This window comes from Schistocerca serialis, chromosome 5 (assembly GCF_023864345.2).
Source record: "Schistocerca serialis cubense isolate TAMUIC-IGC-003099 chromosome 5, iqSchSeri2.2, whole genome shotgun sequence".
NCBI lineage: Eukaryota > Metazoa > Arthropoda > Insecta > Orthoptera > Acrididae > Schistocerca > Schistocerca serialis.
Window position 1 is genome coordinate 162,414,114 of NC_064642.1, and position 24,575 is coordinate 162,438,688.

The 24,575-nt window shown below is 44.8% G+C and overlaps 1 protein-coding gene across 1 annotated transcript in view; it reads right to left on the reverse strand.

The window, feature by feature from the left end:
• LOC126481817 (uncharacterized) overlaps positions 1-24,575 on the reverse strand; it is a 78,901-nt gene that overhangs the window by 10,898 nt on the left and 43,428 nt on the right. The window contains exon 5 of the mRNA XM_050105774.1: positions 7,295-7,472. Coding sequence (XP_049961731.1) covers positions 7,295-7,472 — 178 coding nt within the window. The remainder of the gene's footprint in view (positions 1-7,294; positions 7,473-24,575) is intronic.

Sequence of the window (24,575 nt, forward strand, 5' to 3'; positions counted from 1 at the left end):
TCTACATGACATCTCCACCTACATTAGCACTCTCAAATTCACATTTAAGTGCAGGGCAAAGGTTGCATCGAGCCACCTTCACACTACTTCTCTACCGTTCCGCTCTGGAACATATTTTGTTGACGTCCACTACTTACGGGGAAATGATCAAAGAGAAACCAGAGCTCACATGAAGAAATTCATGTGTTAGTATTTTACGCGCGGAAAAACTAACACATAAATCTTTCCGTGTGAGCTTTGATTTCTCTTTGATCTTTTCTCCGTACGTAGGTGGACGTCAACAAAATATTTTCGCATTCGGAGGAGAGACTTGCAGATTTAAATTTCATAAAAAGATTCCGTGGCATCGAGAAAAGTCTATGATATTCCCTCTCTCATTTCGCGATATCCGAAAACGAGCTGCCCTTCCTTCACTTTTTGATGCCCTCTGTCAATTGTACTTGGCAAGACCGCCATATCTCGCAGTAATACTTCACAAGAGCACGGACAAGCGTAGCGCTCATTAATGTATCCATTGCATCGTCTAAGTTTCTGCCAATCTTTGGTTTGCTTTCCTCACAACATTACTTATGTGATCATTCCAATTTAAGTTATTCGTAATTGTAATTCCTAAGTATGTAGTTGAATTCTCAGGCTTTGGATTTGTGTGATTCAACTGGTAACCGAAATTTAACGGATTCCTTTTAGTACTCATGGGGATGACATCAAATTTTTCATTATTTAGAGTCGCACATCCTGTCTAAATTATTTTGCAATTCATTTTTATCCTTCGATGACTTTACGAGACGATAAACGACAGCTTCATCCGCAAACGATGTTAAGAGAGCTAATCAGTTCGTTTCCTAAATCATTTGTGTAGATTAGAAACCGCAGAGAGCCTATAACACTTCCTTTGGGAATGCCAGATATCACTTCCGTTTACTGTATGACTTCCTGTCAATTAGTACGAACTATGACACGAAATCACCAACCCAGTCACACAGTTGAGAAGACAGGATGCAATTTGATTAGAAGCCGCTTGTTTGGAATGGTACCAAAAGCCTTTTGGGTATCTGGTAATATGGAATCAGAGCTTCATTGTCGATAGCACTCGTTCCATTATGAGAGTAAAGAGCTAGTTGCTTTTCACAAGAACGATATTTTCTAAACTCGTGCTGATGTGTGTCCACAGATCGTTTTCTTCCAGGTAATTGTCTCTTGAAACTGCTGTTGCCGTCTTCAAATGCTACGAGCTGTGAGAGAGCAGTGGCGAGCTCTACGCGAAAATTAGGCCTATAGTTTTCATTTAATTTCACCTGTTGGAACGGAGAACGCAAAACGCCTTTTGCTGCTGTGGCGTTCTCTACACGAAAATCACGCCACACAGTTGTAACTGAATGACACCTGCCGAAGCGCAGAACGCAAAAGACCTTTTGCTGCTGTGCTATCGCCGTCTCGAATCGGTGTACAGTCGTCGATGCACAACCGAGTGAGCGAGTTAGCTGCTCCTGAGCGACCCCTACCGGAACCACACCAAACTGCAGTTTATATCTGACGAGAGGGTAAAGTTTACTAGTCATCTCAAGTTTCGATCAACAGTCATATAAAAAATGGAGTCTTGTGAATTCCTATGAACCTCTATGAAACGACCTGCAGTTAGTGGTCGAACTCTGTTACCACGTGTATCTTATGTAAAACTAGCAAAGCAAGCAATGCTACGTAATTGCTAAATATTTTCACGAAATGAATATACATCCTAATCCCCTTCTTCGCCCTCTCCATATACATCTTCTCTGTCCCCCTCTCTTTGTCCATTTCCTCCACTCCCCCGCCCCACCGTCTTCCTGAACTTCATCTCCTACCCCCTTTCTCTGACCATCTCCTTCTTCCCCTCTCTCTCGCCGTCTCTCCCTCCCCGTCTCTATGTCCTTTCTCTCCTCTTCCCACTCTCTTCGCCCTTGAACCGTGTTTATCGTTATTGCAGATGAAACCTTAACTGGGATTTGCAAAAAATGGTTCAAATGGCTCTGAGCACTATGGGACTTAACATCTATGGTCATCAGTCCCCTAGAACTTAGAACTACGGTACTTAAACCTAACTAAACTAAGGACATCACACAACACCCAGTCATCACGAGGCAGAGAAAATCCCTGACCCCGTCGGGAATCGAACCCGGGCGTGGGAAGCGAGAACGCTACCGCACGACCACGAGCTGCGGACTGGGATTTGCAGCCACTTAAGATGAATGAGTAAGTCGGTTGGGGTCAGTGTGACAGGGAGTTTGAGAGAGACCTCTGTAGCGTCTCGATTTGTGGCGATAGTAGCTTCAACGGCAGTATTTCGCATAGTCATAAGACGTTAGTTTCGAACGATTCAACTACCATAGTAGTATATCAATCACAGGGCGATAAGCCACAAATACAGCTACATTTTTTTCCTGCTAAAACCGACTGTGGGGAAGAAACAAGAACAGAAATTGTTGTGTATACAATATTTGTTTGCAGTTATATACAAAGTGTAATGTGTAAAAGTGCTGATATTTCTGTTGTTGACTGACGACGTTATACTGAACAACATTACTTCAGTACTTACATCATTTGTGGACTAATATTTATAGCTGTTACAAGTCGTTTGTTTTTAGATTGGTTAGGACCTCCAAGTGTGTATGGCAAGAGCAAACCTGTAATGCCTATTTTCTCACGGGCAGCACGTCAGGTGTTGAAGTATGGACACGTAGACGCAAAACGGTAAGTCTATAAGGATAGTCATACTTGGTTGAGGTCACTGGTGCAGTTACGACCATGCAGAAAATATGAAGTCCTAAATTTTGTGACGTTATTGTGGGAAAACTATTCGACACAGAGAAAAAACAGCCAACAGACCGATCCATGTACATGCACACTGAGGTGAGAAAAGTCGTGGGATAGAACGTATACAAGTGGCGGCAGTACCACGTACACAAGGTATAAAGTCGCAGTGCATTGGCAGAGTAATCATCTGTACTCAGGTGATTCGTGGGAAAAGGTTTCCGACGTGATTATGGCCGCGCGACGGGAATTAACAGACTTTGAACGCGGAACGGTAGTTGGAGCTAGACGCAGGGGACATTCCATTTCGGAAATCATTACCGAATTCCCGGATCTACAGAATCAAAAGTGTGCCGAAAATACCAAATTTCAGACATTACCTCTCACCAAGGACCATGCATTGGGTGAGGGCCTTCACTTAACGACAAAGATCTTTGCGTAGAGCTGTCAGTGCGAACAGACAAGCAACACTGAGTGAAATAACCGCATAAAACGATGTGTGGAATACGAGTAACGTATTAACAGGCTATGGCAGCAGACGATCGATGATGATGATGATCATGTTTGGTTTGTAGGGCAAGGAACTGCGCGGTCTTCAGTGCCCGTACAAAGTTCCAATTTTTACACAGTCAAATTTTTGCTGAATCCAATCTAGCCACTGTTATGAATGATGTATATGATGAAGAAAAAATGATGAGGACAACACAAACACCCGGTCCCCCAGATCACCGGTGCGAGTGGTTCGCTAATAGCATGACATCGCCTGCAACGCCTGTCCTCGCCTCGTCGCCATATCGGTTGTATCCTAGACAACTGGAATAGCGTGGCCTTGTCGTATGAATCCCGATATCAGTTGGTAAGCGGTGATGGGAGGGGGTTCGAGCGTGGCGCGGACCTCACGAAGCCATGGACCCAAGTCGTCAGCCGCCCGGAGTGACCGAGCGGTTCTAGGCGCTTCAGTCCGGAATCGCGCTGCTGCTACGGTCGCAAGTTCGAATCCTGCCTCGGGCATGGATGTGTGTGATGTCCTTAGGTTAGTTAGGTTTAAGTAGTTTCTAAGTCTAGGGGACTGATGACCTCAGATGTTAAGTCCCATAGTGCTTAGAGCCATTTGAACCATTTTTGAACCAAGTTGGGTTGGGTTATTTGGGGAAGGAGACCAGACAGCGAGGTCATCGGTCTCATCGGATTAGGGAAGGATGGAGAAGGAAGTCGGCCGTGCCCTTTCAAAGGAACCATCCCGGCATTTGCCTGGAGCGATTTAGGGAAATCACGGAAAACCTAAATCAGGATGGCCGGACGCGCCACCTCTCTCGGTTTGAACCAAGTCGTCAACAAGGCACACTGCAAAGTGGTAGCGCCGGCCGAGGTGGCCGTGCGGTTAAAGGCGCTGCAGTCTGGAACCGCAAGACCGCTACGGTCGCAGGTCCGAATCCTGCCTCGGGCATGGATGTTTGTGATGTCCTTAGGTTAGTTAGGTTTAACTAGTTCTAAGTTCTAGGGGACTAATGACCTCAGCAGTTGAGTCCCATAGTGCTCAGAGCCAAACTGGTAGTGGCTCCATAATGGTTTCGGCTGTGTTTACATGGAATTCACTGGTTCTATGTTCCAGCTGAACCGACCATTGACTAGAAACGGTTATTTTCGGCTACCTGGAGATCATTTGCAGCTATTCATGAACTTCATGTTATCAAATAACGATATCATGTCACCAGGGCACAAATGTTAGCGATTGGTCTGAAGCATATTTTGGACAATTCGAGGAATGATTTAACCCAGATCGCCAAACATGAATCCATCAAACATTTGTGGAACATAATCGAGAGGTTAGGTCGTGCACGAACTGCTGCACTTCCGCAGTTATGGACGGCTATAGAGGCAGCATAGCTCAGCATTTCTCCAAGGACTTGGAACGACTTTTGAGTCCATGTCGTATCCAGTTCCTGCAGTACTCCGGACAAAAGGAGATCTGATACGATATTAGGAGGTATCCCATGACTTTTATCACTTCATTGTAAGTATCACATACAAAAAGAACAGCATTTATACCTGTTACACACTGTATAAAGGGAGAGAATGTATAAGGGAGAAATAATTTGTCTAATGGTTAAATATCCTGCTATCGTGGTTAAAACTGGCTGCGTGGAAGAAAAAGAAACCGCACGTAATCACAGTGTAGGACAGCACTGCATTTTCTGTCTTTCATATCGTTTCAACAGAAAATCTGTGCACTGCTGTTTAGAAAAATATACAGGGAGATCCATTGATCGTGACCGGGCCAAATATCTCACGAAATAAGCGTCAATCGAAAAAACTACAAAGAACGATACTTGTCTAGCTTGAAGGAGGAAACCAGATGGCGCTATGGTTGGCCTGCTAGATGGCGCTGCCATAGGTAAAACGGATATCAACTGCGTTTTTTTTAATATGAACCCCCATGTTTTATTAAATATTCGTGTAGTACGTAAAGAAATATGAATGTTTTAGTTGGACCACTTTTTTCTCTTTGTGACAGATCGCGCTGTAATAGTCACAAACATATGGCTCACAATATTAGACGAACAGTTCGTAACAGGTAGGTTTCTTAAATTAAAATATAAAACATAGGTACGTTTGAACATTCTATTTCGGATGCCCCAATGTGACACATGTACCTTTGTGAGCTTATCATTTCTGAGAATGCATGCTGTTACAGCGTGATTACCTGTAAATACCACATTAATGCAATAAATACTCAAAATAATGTCCGTCAATCTCAAGCATTTGGCAATACGTGTAACGACGTTCCTCTCAACAGTGAGTAGTTCACCTTCCGTAATGATCGCACATGCATTGACAACGCGCTGACGCATGGTGTCAGGCGTTGTCGGTGGATCACGATAGCAAATATCCTTCAACTTTCCCTACAGAAAGAAATCCGGTGACGTCAGATCCGATGAAAATGCGGGCCACAGTATGGTGCTTCGACAACCAATCCACCTGTCATGAAATATGCTCTTCAATACCGCTTCAACCGCACGCGAGCTATGTGCCGGACATCTATCATGTTGGAAGTACATCGCCATCCTGTCATGCAGTGAAACATATTGTAGTGACATCGGTAGAACATTACGCAGGAAATCAGCATACATTGCACCATTTAAATTGCCATCGATAAAATGGGGGCCAATTATCCTTTCTCCCATAATGCTGCACCATACATTAACCCGCCAAGGTCGCTGATGTTCCACTTGTCGCAGCCATCGAGGATTTTCCGTTACCCAACAGTGCATATTATGCCGGTTTACGTTACCGCTGTTGGTGAATGACGCTTCGTCGCTAAATGGAACGCGTGCAAAAAATTTGTCATCATACCGTAATTTCTCTTGTGCCCAGTGGCAGAACTGTACACGACGTTCAAAGTCGTCGCCATGCAATTCCTGGTGTATAGAAATATGGTACGGGTGCCATCAATGTTGATGTAGCATTCTCAACACCGACGATTTTGAGATTCCCGATTCTCGCGCAATTTGTCTCCTACTGATGTGCGGATTAGCCACGACAGCAGCCGAAACACCTACTTGCGCATCATCATTTGTTGCAGATCGTGGTTGACGTTTCACATATGGCTGAACACTTCCTGTTTCCTTAAATAACGTAACTATTCGACGAACGGTCCGGACACTTGGTTGATGTCGTCGAGGATACCGAGCAGGATACATAGCACACGCCAATTGGGCATTTTGATAACAATAGCTATACATCAACATGATATCGACCTTTTCCGCAATTAGTAAACGGTCCGTTTTAACACGGGTAATGTATCACGAAGCAAATACCTCCCGCACTGGCGGAATGTTACGTGATGCCACGTACTTATATGTTTGTGACTATTACAGCGGCATCTATCACAAAGCGAAAAAAAGTGGTCCAACTAAAACATTCATATTTCTTTACGTACTACACGAATATGTAATAAAAATGGGGGTTCATATTTTAAAAAAACGCAGTTGATATCCGTTTGACCTATGGCAGCGCCATCTAGCGGGCCAACCATAGCGCCATCTGGTTTCCTCCTTCAAGTTAGACGAGTTTCGTTCTTTGTACTTTTCTCGTTCGACGCATATTTCGTGAGATATTTGGCCTGGTCACTATCAATGGACCACCCTGCTTAGCCTATGTCTCTGATTGTCTATTAAAGTATCATGTAAAAATTTGAAGTAAAGCAATCGAGAAATTTTCGAGACTAGTTTTGACAACATAGCAACGTTACACAACAATACAGTAGTACTGATAACTTTGTGATTGACAGACTGTATCTTCGGGAAGCGGGGAGGGGCAGTGTTGCCAACCTGCATCCAGCGATGCTATATAAGGCTCTGCAGTTGCCTCCAGAGCAGGCACTGTGAACATGTGAAGCTCGAGAAAGAGCGACTATCGGCTGTCGGCTGGCCCCTACCGCTCCACTCGCGGAAGCTTCAATGACAAAGTTATTTAATCGGAGTGCAGTAGCTGGACAGACACTCACCTCCGTGTACGGAGAGGAGGACGAGCATCGTGGCGACCACCTGCGGGCACAGCCTGCGCAAGACGGGAAACTGCGCCGTGTCGAGCAGGGTCGCCCACAGCGCGGCCGCGGCGGCTGCGTAGGCGGCCAGCAGCAGCGAGTGCGTCACCTCCCACACCACCAGTCGGCATCGGCTGCGCTGCAAGTAGACAGGCGGTCTGTCTCTAGAACCAGCAGGAGTATCAAGTTCGTGAGAAGTCGAGTTAGAGATTGTGGCTGCGCTGGCGGAAAATTGCTGTTTTCGTCGCAGCGAATCGAACAGTTTGACAAGTTATGTGAAGGGAGTGATATTCTAGCTTAGGATGGGAAAGACGCACATTATCAGCACTTCCAATCATGGCCATATCGTGGACACTGAACATGTGAGATATCCTGTGATGGGCCAAACAGTAAGTTTTTCATGTGCCACCGTGTGAAGAGCGCATCATGAATACTTCGATCCAGGGAAAATCGTCAGTCTTAAAGTCAACTGCCAGGGGTAATGTGTCAATGACAGGGGCCTCGTCCACACTGTCCTGGATGTCGACAGCTGATAGATGGATGAAGCATACATACATAAAAGAGTGTGTTTTCCACATCTTCTAAATCACTGCATCGATTTCAGCCAAATGTGGTACACTTCTACTTGTTGTCTGGGAAGAAGTGTAGTGGGGTCTAGTAGGAGAGGTGCTGTAAGTGAAAATGTTAGACATAGTCTGCCCTGCATGACAGTTGGACTCTGTGGCTTGTATTGGAATGCGTTCCACAGGCTGTATGTGCAGATAGGCACAGCAAATAGAGGGAGAGGAGGAGGAGATAGGCAGTGAGAAGGGGAAGGATCAATCAGATAATCAAAGGGGTGAGGAGGAAATAGACAGAGAGAGAGAAGGGAATGGGCAGAGTTAGGAGGTGGAAGGTATGAACAGAGAGAGTGGGCGGAAGAGATGGTCAGAGAGTAAAGAACGAGGACATGGTCAGGGAGAGGGGGGAGGCAGGTGGAAAAGGGGGAGGACGAGAATTAGGAGAATGGGGTTATGAACATACAGATGAGGGAAGTATGAGATGGACAGAAAGAGGGCAGGAGGAGATGGAAAGAGAGAGGGGGAGGAGGAGACAGAGATACATGGAGGAGGAGGAAATGGACAAAGACTGGAGGAGTAGGAGATGGATAGAGGGAAAATGAGATGGACAGTGAGAGGATGAGGATGAGATGGACAGAGAGATGGGTAGTAGGTACGAACAGAAAGAGGAGAAGGAGGAGATGTACAAAGAGAGGGGGAGGAGGAAATGGACAGCCAGACGACGGGTACACTTACACAGGGTAAGGCGATGGTAAAAGGCTTGTAAGGATCTAAGAAGCAGAATAGCATACATAAAAGGATTTCTAGCTAAAAGAATATCTACAAGGGTCGAAAACAGGCATAAATTCGATTAATAAATTTCTGAGACTGTACAGGGTGGCGCACGAAATGTGTTACCAATTGTTTCTTTCACAATTTACGACGCACATTAGATATCCCGCTGGGATCTCTACAGCAGTACCAGCAGAGCTTGGAAAAACAAATGAGTTACGAAATGACGTGTAATTCACGATACTGCCGCTAGGAGACTAGTAAACAGCGATGGTTGATAATAGAAGACTGACGACACAGCAACGATAGGCAATTGTGTTACTTTCTCACGAAACGAAAAGCCTTGTTGTGACTCAAAGGCGTTTTCGACAATAGTTTAACACACGTTGGGTCCCTTGCAAGAAGACCATCCACAAGTTGTACGATAAATTTGTACAGGAAGGAACAGTATTGGAAGCAAAGCGACCTCGGCCTAAGCCTGTTTGTTCGCCGGAGAATATTGACGCGGTACGAGTTGCTGTACAGAGAAGTCCGGGATATCGTGTAGAAAGGCAGCAGTGCAACTGGGAATATCCAGACGCTTCGTTCAACGCATTCTTAAAAGTGACCTCCATATGTAACCATACAAGATGACCTGTGCACAGAAGGTCACTGAATAACACAAGCAGCAGAGACTACTGTTTGCTCAGTGGGTGGAGGATAGGGAAGAATCAACAACGTTTGGTTTTCAGACAAGGCGCATTTTATTTAGACGGTGTGGTTAACAAACAAAATGTATGCTTTTGAGCCACTGAAAACCCACAAGTGCTTCATGAACGACAACATTATGCTCCGAGGATTACAGCGTGGGAAGCAATTTCCAGTCACGGACTTATTGGACCCTTTTTCTTTGAAGAAACTGTGAACAGCGAGCGTTATTTCAGCATGCTTCGCAATAGCTTCATTCCACAGCTTCTTGCTACTGCCTTGCCCTTCAACACGCAGTGGTTCATGCAAGATGGAGTAAGGCCACATACTGCAAGCACTGTGTTGAAGTTTTTACACGAGCATTTCGGCATGCGGATCATTTCACTCAGGTTTCCAGGTCGCTTCAAAGACGGACAAAATTGCCCCCCCCCCCCCCCCCTCCCAATAGTCCAGACCTCAATCCATGTGACTTTTTTCTTTGAGGGAACGTAAAGGAACAAATTTTCCCGAAACGTCGACGTCATTTAATGGAGCTCAAAAGACTTATTCTTCAAGCTTTCAGTGAAATTACGGAAGACATTTGCCGTAGGGTAATCACTAACTTCAGTGTTCGTTTGAAGGAAGTTAGGAAACGAAATGGTGGACGTATTGAGCATGTGCTGGGTTAGAACAAATCTCCATGGATGGCTCTTCATTGTAGTATATGTTCGTTTCAGATTGTATTGGCAATAACGTTTATTTTCAAAAACAAAATGGTAACACATTTCGTGCGCCACCCTGTATTTATAAATGTACAGAAGTGAGTCATACAATACGATAAAACTGTAAAACAGGTGGATCAAAGTGTCTGGGATGTGATGTTATAGAACACTTCCTTCTTGTCAGAAGCGTCTTTAGAAGGCACATACTGTTGAAAGGCATTTGTGATGAGTGAGACTGTATGATATTACACTGAAGCGCCAAAGAAACTGGTATAGACACGCGTATTCAAATACAGAGATACGTAAACAGGCAGAATACGGCGCTGCGGTCGACAACGCCCATATAAGACAACAAATGTGCGCACATTTGTTAGATCCGTTACTGCTGTCACAACGGTAGATGATCAAGATTTAAGTGAGTTTGATAGTGGTGTTATAGTCGGCGCGTGAGCGATGGGAAGCAGCATGTCCGAGGTAATGATGATACGGGGATTTTCCGTACGACCATTTCACGAGTGTACCGAAAATATCAGGTATCCGGTAAAACATCAAATCCCTGATATCGCTGCGGCGGGAAAAAGATTCGGCAAGAACGGGACCAACGACGATTGAATAGAATCGTTCAACGTGACAGAAGTGCAACCCTCCCCAATTTGCTGCAGATTTCAGTACTGGTCCAGCATCAAGTGTCAGCGTGCGAACCATTCAACGAAACAACATCGATATGGGCTTTCAGAGCCGAAGGCCCACTGGTGTACCCTTGATGACTGTACGGCACGAACCTTTACGCCTCGCTTGGGCCCGTCAACACCGTCATTAGACTGTTGAAGACTGGAAACATGATCCCTGGTTGGACGAGTCACGTTTCAAATTGTATCGAGTGGATGGACGTCTACGGATATGGAGACAATTTCGTGAACCAATGGGCACTGCAGGTCAGCAGGGGACTGTTCAAGCTGTTGGAGGCTCTGTAATGGTGTAGGGCGTGTGTAGTTGGAGAGATATGGGATCCCTGATAGGTCTCCATAGGACTCTGACAAGTGAAACGTACGTAAGCATCCTGTCTGATCACCTGCATCCTTTCATGTCCATTGTGTATCCCTACGGACATGGGCAATTCCAGCAGGACAATGCGACTCCCCACACGTCCAGAAATGCTACGAAGTGGCTCCAGGAACAGTCTTCTGAATCTAGGCACTTCCGCTGGCCACCAAACTTCTCAAATATGAATATTATCGAGCATATCTGGGCTGCCTTGCAACGTGCTGTCCAGAAGAGATCTCCACCCCCTCGTACTCTTGCGGATTCTGGACAGGCCTGGAAGATTCATGGTGCCAGTTTCCTTCAGCATTACTCCAGACGTTAGTGGACTCCATGCTACGTCGTGTTGCGGCACTTCTGCGTGCTCTCGGGGATGCTACACGGTATTAGGCGCGTGTACCAGTTTCTTTGGCTCTTCAGCGTATCATAGGACAGTTGGGATTAACACATTCCACCAGTATGCTCAGGTATCAGTACTCATGATTTCAGATGGGACTTTAAAGAATAGAAAGGTTTTCATAGTCCTGTGAATCAAACGAATCCTGGTCACGAAGTCCCTCGCTGCACATTCTTGGTAAACGTTTCGCAAAAGCCCACTGATATCATTTGCGGAAGGAAAAATAAGGCCCCATTCGGGATGTTCGGTCGCCTTGTGCAAATCTCTTTATTTGACGCCACATCGATGACTTGCTAGTCGACGATGATGAAATGATGATTTCATACACAGCTGGTCCCAAGCGGAAAGAAGGTGAGTAATAACAAGATTATACTAACGATTAAGGAGTTAGGTTGCTGTAAGGGGCAATGTGCTCTCAACAGTGCAGAAATTATCCGGTGAGCATTGCAGATTTGAAGAAGTGTGCAGCAAAATTAAGCTAAATACATAAAAATATGTCAGTCTTCACGTTTACGTTGGATGCTCCCAAAAGATAATGTTATTACAACTGAGCGAGGTGACACGTGCTTAATGTATTGGACTCGCGTAGGGAAAAGGCGGAGTTAACATCTTCGACCTCCCATCTCGATTCATGTATTCTGTTGTTTTTCTATATTACTTAGGGCGAATTTCAGGATTGTTCCTTTCCTATCCTTGTCCAGTACGAAGCTGCGCTCAGTCTCTTAACGATCTCGTCGTAAACAGCATACTGAACCTCAAAATTCCTTAATTCCTTTGAATAACAGGCGAATGTAATCCTGATAATATTTAGACCTGTCTCAAGACAAAAAGGACATTTCCACGTACCTAACACGTGTTTATTATTTATACACTTACTGTGCAGTAACTTAATAGTAGACATTCACTGCATGTTTTCCCTCCCTAACTGAGTTACCAACATCCAGTCTGAAACTTCCTGGCAGATTAAAACTGTGTGCCGGACCGCGACTCGAACTCGGGACCTTTGCCTTTCGCGGGCAAGTGCTCTCGCAGGAGAGCTTCTGTAAAGTTTGGAAGGTAGGAGACGAGGTACTGACGGAAGTAAAGCTGTGAGGATGAGGCGTGAGTCGTGCTTGGGTAGCTCAGTCGGTAGAGCACTTGCCCGCGAAAACCAAAGGTCCCGAATTCGAGTCTCGGTCCGCCATACAGTTTTAATCTGGCAGGAAGTTTCATATCAGCTCACACGCCGCTGTAGAGTGAAAATTTCATTCTAGAAACATCCATTCTCTTCGTGCAGAGAGTTAAAGGTTCGATGGAAGATCCCTTTTGCTCTTAGAGCAACAGATTTAATGATGTTAGGTTGGAGATCGAATATTATCACTTCCAGTGACAATTATATAAAAGCAATCGCAGCCTAGAAATTCTGATATGGAGCCACGACTTCCACAAGGTATACTGAGAATAAGTATTAATGGTAATGAATGCCTCTCGTTGTGCTTTCCATGTCATTATTCGATATTAATTTATACTCATGTCGCCATAAACATTTGCATGTTAAATACCTCGATGGGCGTGCGAGAGGACCTACTCGCCAACCAACAAAGAAAATATTCATACCAGTTCTGTAGTGCGGCTGTGTTAGCAATTTGTGTGTGTGTGTGTGCCCGTGCGGGCGGGTACGTACTGTAATTATTTCCTGATGTTGCTCAGTTCCTGTGAGCATTGGCAGAATTCACTGAAACTATTAAAGTTAACTTTTCCCCGATTCCCGCTTTGCCTGACACAGCTTTCCCCAGAGATTACAACGAAGGCGGACGAAAAACGGTCGAATGGATTTGCGTTAACACATTCTAGGGATACGGCTGCCGAAAACTGCTGCAGCTAATTGAAAAAAAAAATGGTTCAAATGGCTCTAAGCACTATGAGACTTAGCTGGCCGCTGTGGCCGAGCGGATCTAGGCGCTTCAGCCCGGAACCGCGCAGCTTCTGCTGTCGCAGGTTCGAATCCTGCCTCGGGCATGGGTGTGTCTTTAGGTTAGTTAGGTTAGTTAGGCTAAAGTAGTTCTAAGTCTAGGGGACTGATGACCTCAGATGTTAAGTCCCATAGTACTTAGAGCCATTTGAACTATTTGAACCACTGTCGGACTTAACATCTGAGGTCATCAGTCCCCTAACTTAGAACTACTTAAACCTAACTAACCTAAGGACATCACACACATCCATGCCCGTGGCAGGATTCGAACCTGCGACCGTAGCAGCAGCGCAGTTCCGGAATGAAGCGCCTAGAACCGCTCGCCAACAGCGGCCGGCTAGCTACTTGCAGGTCTTTTTCCTGTAGGTCACAGGACAAATCACTATCCTGAAAGCAGTTCACCGCCCTGGAAACCACAGGCTAACAATCGGTCACCCAGCTAGTTTCTGCCCCAATGAAGCCACTGTGTCTGATACAGACAACACTGTCTTCTACGGACTCCCTGTGCGTACTTTTTGGGGAGCTGATTTGTCATATGCAACAGGTAGCAATAGTGGAGAGAAAGTGTGGGTTAATAAACATTATGTAAAGAGGAAGAAGCCCTTTTAGCATGTCCAAACATGTACGGAAGAAAGAAGTCGGAAAGGGCACCTTATACGTCATTTAATACGTTTTATTTGGTTTACTGGTTTCGACCAATAATATAGATAACATCAGAGCAATATTGTTCTTCTTTGTAAACGTCAAGAGAAACATGATGCGTGGATGCGCACGGAAGAGTGTATTATAGTCCTGATAGCGTCCCAAGTTGTAGAACACACTACTCTGAAGCGTAGCTTGTCAGCACGGTGGACATTCGCAGTAGTAGATACTCTGATGGCTATTAAAATTGCGACATCATGAAGGCGGCATATAACAAATATTAAACTGGCACGCAGTACGCTACATGTTAATATATGTAAATGATTAGCATTTCAACGCAACAGCACAAGCAGGTAGAGCCAAAGGCATCTTGTCCGATGGCAGTGCAGGATCGAACTGCCACATCACACACCCTGAATCAGAAAATGGACTTCTTTACAGCAATAAAAGTTTGCTCAAGGCCAATTATTTTTTTATTTATTACATATTTAGACACCTGTTGCCTGAGAAGAATAGAGATGAGTTCTACTCAAGCCACCAAAGTCCAGTGAGCAGTGGAGGAAGTGGGGGAGGTGGGGAGGTTACCTCTGACAGACATCGAACGAAGCGCCCATCACTAACTAGGTGATTTGGTCAAGGAAGTTGACGTCATCAACGTCTGTATTGTTGCTTGGGTCAGTCTCGCTGTCTTCCTCTAGCGTGTCTGTCATGCTGATTGTTTGTTGTGTCCTGGGTCGTATGCCAGGTCTATTTCGTAATCCTTTTATGTACGGAAGGTGAACGGCGTTTGAGATAGATTCTGCCATACTATCGACTTTCGTCCATGGGGTTTCGTCTCCAATTCCCGTGTAAAAATCCTTCTATGTGTGCTCTAATCGTCTGGCCTGTGAGGAAGGTGTGCCTTGTATTACGATGTGCTCTGGGGAGCCTCCCTCTCCACGAGTATTGAGTTGGTTCAAAAGTTCATAGCGTTTTTCCACAAGTTTAACAAACGCAACAATACACATAACACGAGACTTTAGTCATCAATAATATATTCGCGTTCACTATTTATAACAGTCTGCCAACGCTGGGGTAACTTTGCGATTCAGCGACAAAAAAAAATCGCGTGGTTTGAGGTGAAGAAATCGTCGAGCCAAATTCGAAGAGCATTTTCCTCCCGAAAGGATGTTCCTTGAAGTTTGTTCGACACAGAGCGAAAAAGACGAGAATCTGAGGCCCCAGAATAGGGTGAATAAGGAGGGTGCGCAATGACTTCCCAACCCCTGTGTAGTGCTTTTTGTCAATCCATAGCAATGGTTTCGGCCGTTATCATGGAGTAGCATCAGTTCACGCGGTCTTCCTGGTCGTCGTTCTTGGGTTGCATCTGCAAGATGTTCGACTTGTTGACAATAAATGCCAGCCGTTATGTTCCACCAGATACATAACATTTTCTTTTGTGGATGCGCGCAGGTCTTTGTACGGGCAGTTGCTGCATTGTTTCGGCTCAACCAGTCCTTTCTTTTCCTTATGTTAACCCCCCTCCCCATGAACCATAGACCTTGCCATTGGTAGGGAGGCTTGCGTACCTCAGCGACACAGATAGCCATACCGTAGGTGCAACCACAACGGAGGGGTATCTGTTGAGAGGCCAGACAAACGTACGGTTCCTGAAGAGGGGCAGCAGCCTTTTCAGTAGTTGCAGGGGCAACAACAGTCTGGATCATTGACTGATCTGGCCTTGTAACATTAACCAAAACGGCTTTGCTGTGCTGGTACTGCGTACGGCTGAAAGCAAGGGGAAACTACGGCAGTAATTTTTCCCGAGGACATGCAGCTTTACTGTATGATTACATGATGATGGCGTCCTCTTGTGTAAAATATTCCGGAGGTAAAATAGTCCCCCATTCGGATCTCCGGGCGGAGACTACTCAGGAGGATGCCGTTATCAGGAGAAAGAAAACTGGCGTTGTACGGATCGGAGCGTGGAATGTCAGATCCCTTAACCGGGCAGGTAGATTAGAAAATTTAAAAAGGAAAATGGATAGGTTAAAGTTGGATATAGTGGGAATTAGCGAAGTTCGGTGGCAGGAGGAACAAGACTTTTGGTCAGGTGAATACAGGGTTATAAATGCAAAATCAAATAGGGGTAATGCAGGAGTAGGTTTAATAATGAATAAAAAAAATAGGCGTTCGGGTAAGCTACTACAAACAACATAGTGAACGCATTATTGTGGCCAAGATAGACTCGAAGCCCACGCCTACAACAGTAGTACAAGTCTATATGCCAACTAGCTGTGCAGATGACGAAGAAATTGAAGAAATGTATGATGAGCTAAAAGAAATTATTCAGATAGTGGTTGGCTGGTTGGTTGTTTTGGGGAAGGAGACCAGACATCGAGGTCATCGGTCTCATCGTATTAGGGAAGGACGGGGAAGGAAGTCGGCCGTGCCCTTTGAAAGGAACCATCCAGGCATTTGCCTGGAGCGATTTAGGGAAATCACGGAAAACCTAAATCAGGATAGTCGGGCGCGGGATTAAACCGACGTCCTCCCGAATGCGAGTCCATTGTCTAACCACTGCGCCACTTAGATAGTGAAGGGAGACGAAAATTTAGTAGTCATGGGTGACTGGAATTCGATAGTAGGAAAAGGAAGAGAAGGAAACGTAACAGGTGAATATGGATTGGGGGTAAGAAATGAAAGAGGAAGCCGCCTGGTAGAATTTTGCACAGAACACAACTTAATCATAGCTATCACTTGGTTCAAGTATCATAAAAGGAGGTTGTATACATGGAAGAAGCCTGGAGATATTGACAGGTTTCAGATAGATTATATAATGGTAAGACAGAGATTTAGGAACCAGGTTTTAAATTGTAAGACATTTCCACTGGCAGATGTGGACTCTGATCACAATCTATTGGTTATGAACTGTAGATTAAAACTGAAGAAACTGCAAAAAGGTGGGAATTTGAGGAGATTGGACCTGGATAAACTGAATTAACCAGAGGTTGTAGAGAGTTTCAGGAAGAGCATAAAGGAACAATTGACAAGAATGGGGGAAAGAAATACAGTAGAAGAAGAATGGATAGGTTTGAGGGATGAAGTGGTGAAGGCAGCAGAGGATCAAGTAGGTAAAAAGACGGGGGCTAGTAGAAATCCTTGGGTGACAGAAGAAATACTGAACTTAATTGATGAAAGGAGAAAATATAAAAATGCAGTAAATGAAGCAGGCAAAAAGGAATACAAACGTCTCAAAAATGAGATCGACAGGAAGTGCAAAATGGCTAAGCAGGGTTGGCTAGAGGACAAATGTAAGGATGTAGAGGCTTACCTTACTAGGGGTAACATAGATACTGCCTACAGGAAAATTAAAGAGACCCTTGGAGAGTAGAGAACCACTTGTATGAATATCAAGGGCTCAGATGGAAACCCAGTTCTAAGCAAAGAAGGGAAAGCAGAAAGGTGGAGGGAGTATATAGAAGTTCTATACAAGGGCGATGTACTTGAGGACAATATTATGGAGATAGAAGAGGATGTAGATGAAGATGAAATGGGAGATACGATACTGCGTGAAGTGTTTGACAGAGCACTAAAAGACCTGAGTCGAAACAAGGCCCCGGGAGTAGACAACATTCCATTAGAACTACTGATAGCCTTGGGAGAGACAGTCCTGACAAAAGTCGGCTGATGCTGAGGGAATTAGATTAGGAAATAAGACACTTAAAGTAGTAAAGGAGTTTTGCTATTTAGGGACCAAAATAACTGATGATGGTCGAAATAGAGAGGATATAAAATGTAGACTGGCAATGGAAAGGAAAGCGTTTCTGAAGAAGAGAAACTTGTTAACATCGAGTATAGATTTAAATGTCAGGAAGTCGTTTCTGAAAGTATTTGTATGGAGTGTAGCCATGTATGGAAGTGAAACATGGACGATAAATAGTTTGGACAAGAAGAGAATAGAAGCCTTTGAAATGTGGTGCTACAGAAGAACGCTGAAGATGATGGGTAGATCACGTAACTAATGAGGAATAGGATTGGGGAGAAGAGGAGGTTGTAGCAGAACTTGACAAGAAGATGGGATCGCTTGGTAGGACATGTTCTGAGGCATCAAGGGATCACCAATTTAGTATTGGAGGGTAGCGTGGAGGGTAAAAATCGTAGAGGGAGACCAAGAGATGAATACACTAAGCAGATTCAGAAGGATGTATGCTGCTGTACGTATTGGGAGATGAAGAAGCTTGCACAGGATAGAGTAGCATGGAGAGCTGCATCAAACCAGTCTCAGGACTGAAGACCTCAACAACAACAACAACAACAACATGTTAAAATAAAGACACCATTTCTCGTCACCAGTAACGGTACAGGATGGGAATCGTTGGTGTTGTTCAAGAGTCGGTTGATAACGGGAAAGCGGAGATGCACATATGGCTACGTCCTGATTTTTGTGATTTTGGCTTAGAGCATGCGGTACCCGTACACCCTAATTTCGAAACTTTCCCACTGCATGAAAAGTTTGCACTATGGGGGAATGATGGCAGTTCATCACATGTATCGTCCCCCCCTGGTAGCTGAGTGGTCAGCACGACGGAATGTCATACCTAACGGCCCGGGTTCGATTCTCGGCTGTGTCGGAGATTTTCTCCGCTCAGGGACTGGGTGTTGTGTTGTCCTTATCATCATCATTTCATCCCCATCGACACGCAAGTCACCGAAGTGGCGTCAACTCGAAAGACTTCCAGCAGGCGAACGGTCTACCCGACGGGAGGCCCTAGCCACACGACATTTACATTTACGTTTTTATCACGTTTGTCAATTTTCGAGTTCACTGAGGTGTATCTCTGATGTGCTTAAACGATCTGAATCAAACCCCGAAGGTGTTCCTGAACGTGTTTCTGACTGTCTCTGCTGTGTCACCCCTCCGTTGAAATCCATCAGAAGTATGTGTCGGAAATGTTCCCATTTGTCCACTTGACACTCCATTTTCAAGCGTCCACAGCTCCACTCATTATGTACAAATAACAAAATGACAGTTTGTGTCAAGTAGCAACAGCAACCTACAAATAAAAAGTTACGCTAGATAAATAAACCCAAAGCAACCGCAATACGAAAAAATGATTCAAATGGCTCTGAGCACTATGGGACTTAACATCTATGGTCATCAGTCCCCTAGAACCTAGAACTACATAAACCTAACTAACCTAAGGACATCATATAACACCAAGTCATAACGAGGCAGAGAAAATCCCTGACCCCGCCGGGAATCGAACCCGGGAACCCCGGCGTGGGAAGCGAGAACGCTACCGCACGACCACGAGCTGCGGACGAACCGGAATACAAAAATGCAGAACAAGAAGAGCTACGAACTTACGCAACGGCTTAATACATTCATCCCTTTCACTGAGAAGCATGCGGTGAAACTGCATTGCCGGTCGGTGTGGCCGAGCGGTTCTAGGCGCTTCAGTCTGGAACCGCGCGACCGCAACGGTCGCAGGTTCGAATCCAGCCTCGGGCATGGATGTGTGTGATGTCCTTAGGTTAGTTAGGTTTAAGTATTTCTAAGTTCTAGGGGACTGATGACCTTAGATGTTAAGTCCCATAGTGCTCAGAGCCATTTGAACCCTTTGAAACTGTATTGGGTAAGAGCCATCTCCGGTCAGAAAGTGGACCATTCTTCTGTTTGGGTCAATATGTGTCATTCCTAATCAGTCCCTGATGTTCGGGTATAAGGTATAAACTGTCTGGCGGTTACCACTGCTATCCCAGTCCCGTTGTCAGCTATGTGAAAGCCATCTCTTCAAGTGGCATTTGTCTCTCATTTCTTCCCTGTCATGGTAATTATAATATCCTGTCATCCAGTCTTGAGTCAATACGTTGCAGCCCGATATTTTATGGTCTATTCCGTCGGGTAGATTACTAGGACTACACACAGAGCTCCAACCGATATGAACTGGAAAGCCCCCGATTACCCGAGCAGCACACTTCTTTGCCTTCGCTTAACAGCTGTTCTTTTAGTAACAAAACTCAGCATGCGATGGACTCAAAGATTGCGCAGTGATATGTACGTAGTGAGACAAGTGGACCCTAAAATATTCTTTGCTTACCCTGTCTAGTTTCTGTAATTGTTCTTTAGCCTCGTTGGGATCTATTTTATGGTGTTATGAAAGTTTAGTTGTAGCAATGTATATTGCCAAAGCATCGAGTTGGCCTTTAAGGTGTTAAGGAAGTGCTGTCTAGTTTGATCACGAGATTTCTTTGTAGTTTTCCCATTAGCATTCTGTAGACTGTTTCGTTGAGTGCTATGTTCAACTTATTTTTTTTTTACACCAGTTGTCTGATTTACTCTCTAGATATCATCTTGTGTCGACCGCTACTGTCAACAGTAAATCGTGTGAATAAAGTAGGATTCCACTGGTGTGTTCATTTTCCTTTACCAGTTGTAATAGAGATTCAAAGGCAACATCCCAAACATCGCAGAAGGCTGCCCCATCGAGCTCTGTCGGCCTCACTTACTGCTTTCCTGCAAACCTCGCGGTGTTCCGCATGCCACTCTGCTTTTCTGTCTTTACAGTAGTCAAGGTGACTATTACATAGTGCCAAAGGTACTTAAAATTTTCTAACACGTGTGAACATCGCAATACATAGTAAAATGCACCTGCGCTGTCATTTAGGATTGTCACAACGTATATACGAACTGAATTTTGAACTGAGTGAACACCACTGTTAATTGCATCATCAATTTATTTTAGTTTTCTAAAGCCAATCTGATACTGATTAAGGCCCCTAAGTTCCCTGTGTGCTTTATGCGATTACACAGAATCTTCCGGACTTTAGCTAGTGCGTTTAGTAGACATATTGCTCTACTACACGATTGAATGGTCCCTATCGCCGATTTCTTAATTATGATTGTGGCGTCAGTTTTCCACATTGCACTTATTTTCTCTAGCCATGGGGCTTCATAATATATCAGTAGAAAATGGGACAATCTGTGGGGCAATCTGCATGGATGCCATCAAGATCGGGGTCTCTCTTCCTTTTTGGCTTTGCTGTAGTCAGAGAGACCTTCTCTCGCACGAAAGGGCAAACTACGTTGTCTGAGGTGTAATACTGTCCCATTTCTCTCCTCAGTTGTGCTTGTGTGTGGTTACCTTTTTGCAGTCGGCGTATGGGATGAGTTTATGCAGCTGGTATTAAGCTGTGCTTCTCCAATCTGACGCCCTCTGATTGAGTCACCGTGGACAAAAACTAGTGGGATCTTCATTCACTCTGTCAGCAGTCTATATGATCCTCCCCAAATGTTGTCTTAAAATTGTGTTCGTACGTAGTTGTCGCAGTATCGTTGTCTTGTCTCCGGTAGTAGTGTTTTGTACCTGAAGTTAGTGTTCCTACTTGTGTTATGTCTTGTATATCAGTCCCATGCTGTTTTTCCCTTTTGGTTCTGCTTTCGTGTCTCTCTTGTTACTTTTCGTAGCTTTGTTAGCTCACGTCTCTATGGATGTTCCACCTATGTGCTGTCTGAATTTGGTATCGCTTCAGTCTGTGCTTGTTGAATTAGCTCTGTTAACTGACGAATTTTAAAGCTGATGTTTCCTTATATTGTCTGAAACGAGTCGTCCTCTATCTTCCTTAGTCGTCTCTAGTCTGCCTATTCGGAAATAGTCCTTTTGTAGAAGGTAATGTGTGTGTTATTTGAAATCTTTATAAGTCTCGCATTATGGTGAAACTGTATAAGTCTTTCCAATACTGTGCAACCGGGTATCGATGTCAAGGTCCTGTAATTCACCACTGTGATATCTATAATGCTTGTGTGGCCAGTACTTCCGTGATGCGTGGGTGATGTCCGTCTTTGTTTAGTATACACCGGTTTGTTTCGTTTATCACGTCATTTATTATTTATTCCCTTTCGTCTGATGTTGCATTCCAGGGTGTAGAGCGTGCGTGTATAGCTGCGCAGATGATAAATGGTCTGTTACCTGCGTAACCTACTTTGTCTAGCATTGGTTGCGCTTAAGGGTGTATTTCATGGCTGTATTGGGCATAAAGGGTTGCTATCACCCGTGTCTCAGTTTTTCGTACTAATTGCTATTGTCATAACACGGCTAGTGGTCAGTCGCGCAACTGTTGTCACATTTATTTCTGTATTAACCACGGCAATAGCTGCCATAGCTTGTTAGCCTCCAAAGAGCATTCAGACATGAGGGAAGGAATGTGACGAGAGGTGGACGTGTTAGTTCCCCTCCCTCGTGTAAGGTTCTTGGAGACGCACGACGTCCATATTAAGATCTTCAACCACTCTAGCTAATTCGCTGGTTACAACCATGCTCCTTCTCCTTATTGCATTAAGTTGTAAAACCTTAATGATGGGCTTTTAGTGAAAACGTAGCACTGCGATATACAGGGTGTTACAAAAAGGTACGGCCAAACTTTTAGGAAACGTTCCTCACACACAAAGAAAGAAAATATGTTATGTGTACATGTGTCCGGAAACGCTTACTTTCTATGTTAGAGCTCACTTTATTACTTCTCTTCAAATCACATTAATCATGGAATGGAAACACACAGCAACAGAACGTACCAGAGTGACTTCAAACACTTTGTTACAGGAAATGTTTTAAATGTTCTCCGTTAGCGAGGATACATGCATCCACCCTCCGTCGCATGGAATCCCTGATGCGCTGATGCAGCCCTGGAGAATGGCGTATTGTATCACAGCCGTCCACAATACGAGCACGAAGAGTCTCTACATTTGGTACCGGGGTTGCATAGACAAGAGCTTTCAAATGCCCCCATAAATGAAAGTCAAGACGGTTGAGGTCGGGAGAGCGTGGAGGCCATGGAATTGGTCCGCCTCTACCAACCCATCGGTCACCGAATCTGTTGTTGAGAAGCGTACGAACACTTCGACTGAAATGTGCAGGAACTCCATCGTGCATTAACCACATGTTCTGTCGTACTTGTAAAGGCACATGTTCTAGCAGCACAGGTAGAGTATACCGTATGAAATCATGATAACGTGCTCCATTGAGCGTAGGTGGAAGAAACTAAAATGAGCTCTAACATGGAAATTACGCGTTTCCGGACACATGTCCACATAACATCTTTTCTTTATTTCTGTGTGAGGAATGTTTCCTGAAAGTTTGGCCGTACCTTTTTGTAACATCCAGTAGATACAGAACGGTCAAAGTGAATCCTGCTGTGTGCTCTTACTAAGCCATTATACATTTCGCCAAAGTCCGTGTTTCGTATCTCCATGCACATACTTTAGTTACAGTGTCACATAGTTGTCTGAAGTCAGTCGCTATGTTTTCTGAACTTATATCATATGACTGTCAGTTGTGTCGTTAGTTAACGGATACTATCCCCAGGGACTGCAATAGACGTGTAGTTAGTCTCTATGCAGTTTGTAAGAGAACTTTGTTTTGAAGTCAGCCGTCATCTTGTGTGACAGTGCGACGATGTCTGGAGCACCATGGATTGTCAGCAAGTTGGTTATTGTTGTGGTTACCTTGACGCAACGGCAGAGCTGTTGCAACGGATAACATTCGACATTGGAGTGGCATCAGGTCTTCTTTGCAGATGAGTCCCATTTCTGTGCACAGCACTATGATGAATGTGTCTGTGTGAAAAGGCTCTGAGGGCCACACAAATATTATCAAATGGTATTCGTCACAGTCATATGAAATGTGCCAGTTACAAACCCTCTTCTCCAATCAAGCTTGAGTGAAGTCTGTGGCATGAAGTTGAGATGAACTTTTAGTCGAGGGACACGCATGATCCATGAACACTGAACTCCTGCCCACAGTTCACAGAGACTGGTCTGATCTGGGTACAAGAATTGCACATCTGTCTGCATGTGATCCCAGATGTTTTAATAGGACTGTGTTAAGCTTACCTTGAGTATCACATTTTGGGTGAGGCCAGCAGGTGTTAGTGTAGCGGCATAGTGCCACCCAGGTGAAGGCTATCCCGCAACTGGCTAGGCATCGGTAAGTGGGAGTCTTTGTACAGTGTCATTTTCAAAGAGCCCAACAAAGGTGGCCTGGTGACACAGATGGTGTTGCCGAAATAAGGGGTATTAGAGGGAGCCTTTGTCGTTTTAATTCATATGCGCCTCAATGTAACATCGTCCACCCCCCCCCCCCCCCCAACCTCCTCGCCATCCGTTCATCTAAATGAAATTACACACGACCTAGTTGCCGAGTAGTGAAACTAAAAGATATTTCGATTTGCAATCACAGACGGAAAAAGGGGTACGTTGGCTTTACTTGAGCCGGCCGGGTGTGGCCATGCGGTTCTAGGCGCTTCAGTCCGGAACCGCGCGACCGCTACGGTCGCAGGTTCGAATCCTGCTTGGGCATGGGTGTGTGTGATGTCCTTAGGTTAGTTAGGTTTAAGTAGTTCTAAGTTCTAGGGGACTGATGACCTCAGATGTTGAGTCCCATAGTGCTCAGAGCCATTTGAACCAAGCTATACTTGAGCTCAGTTGTTGTTTTGTTAATGAGTTTAGTTCTTG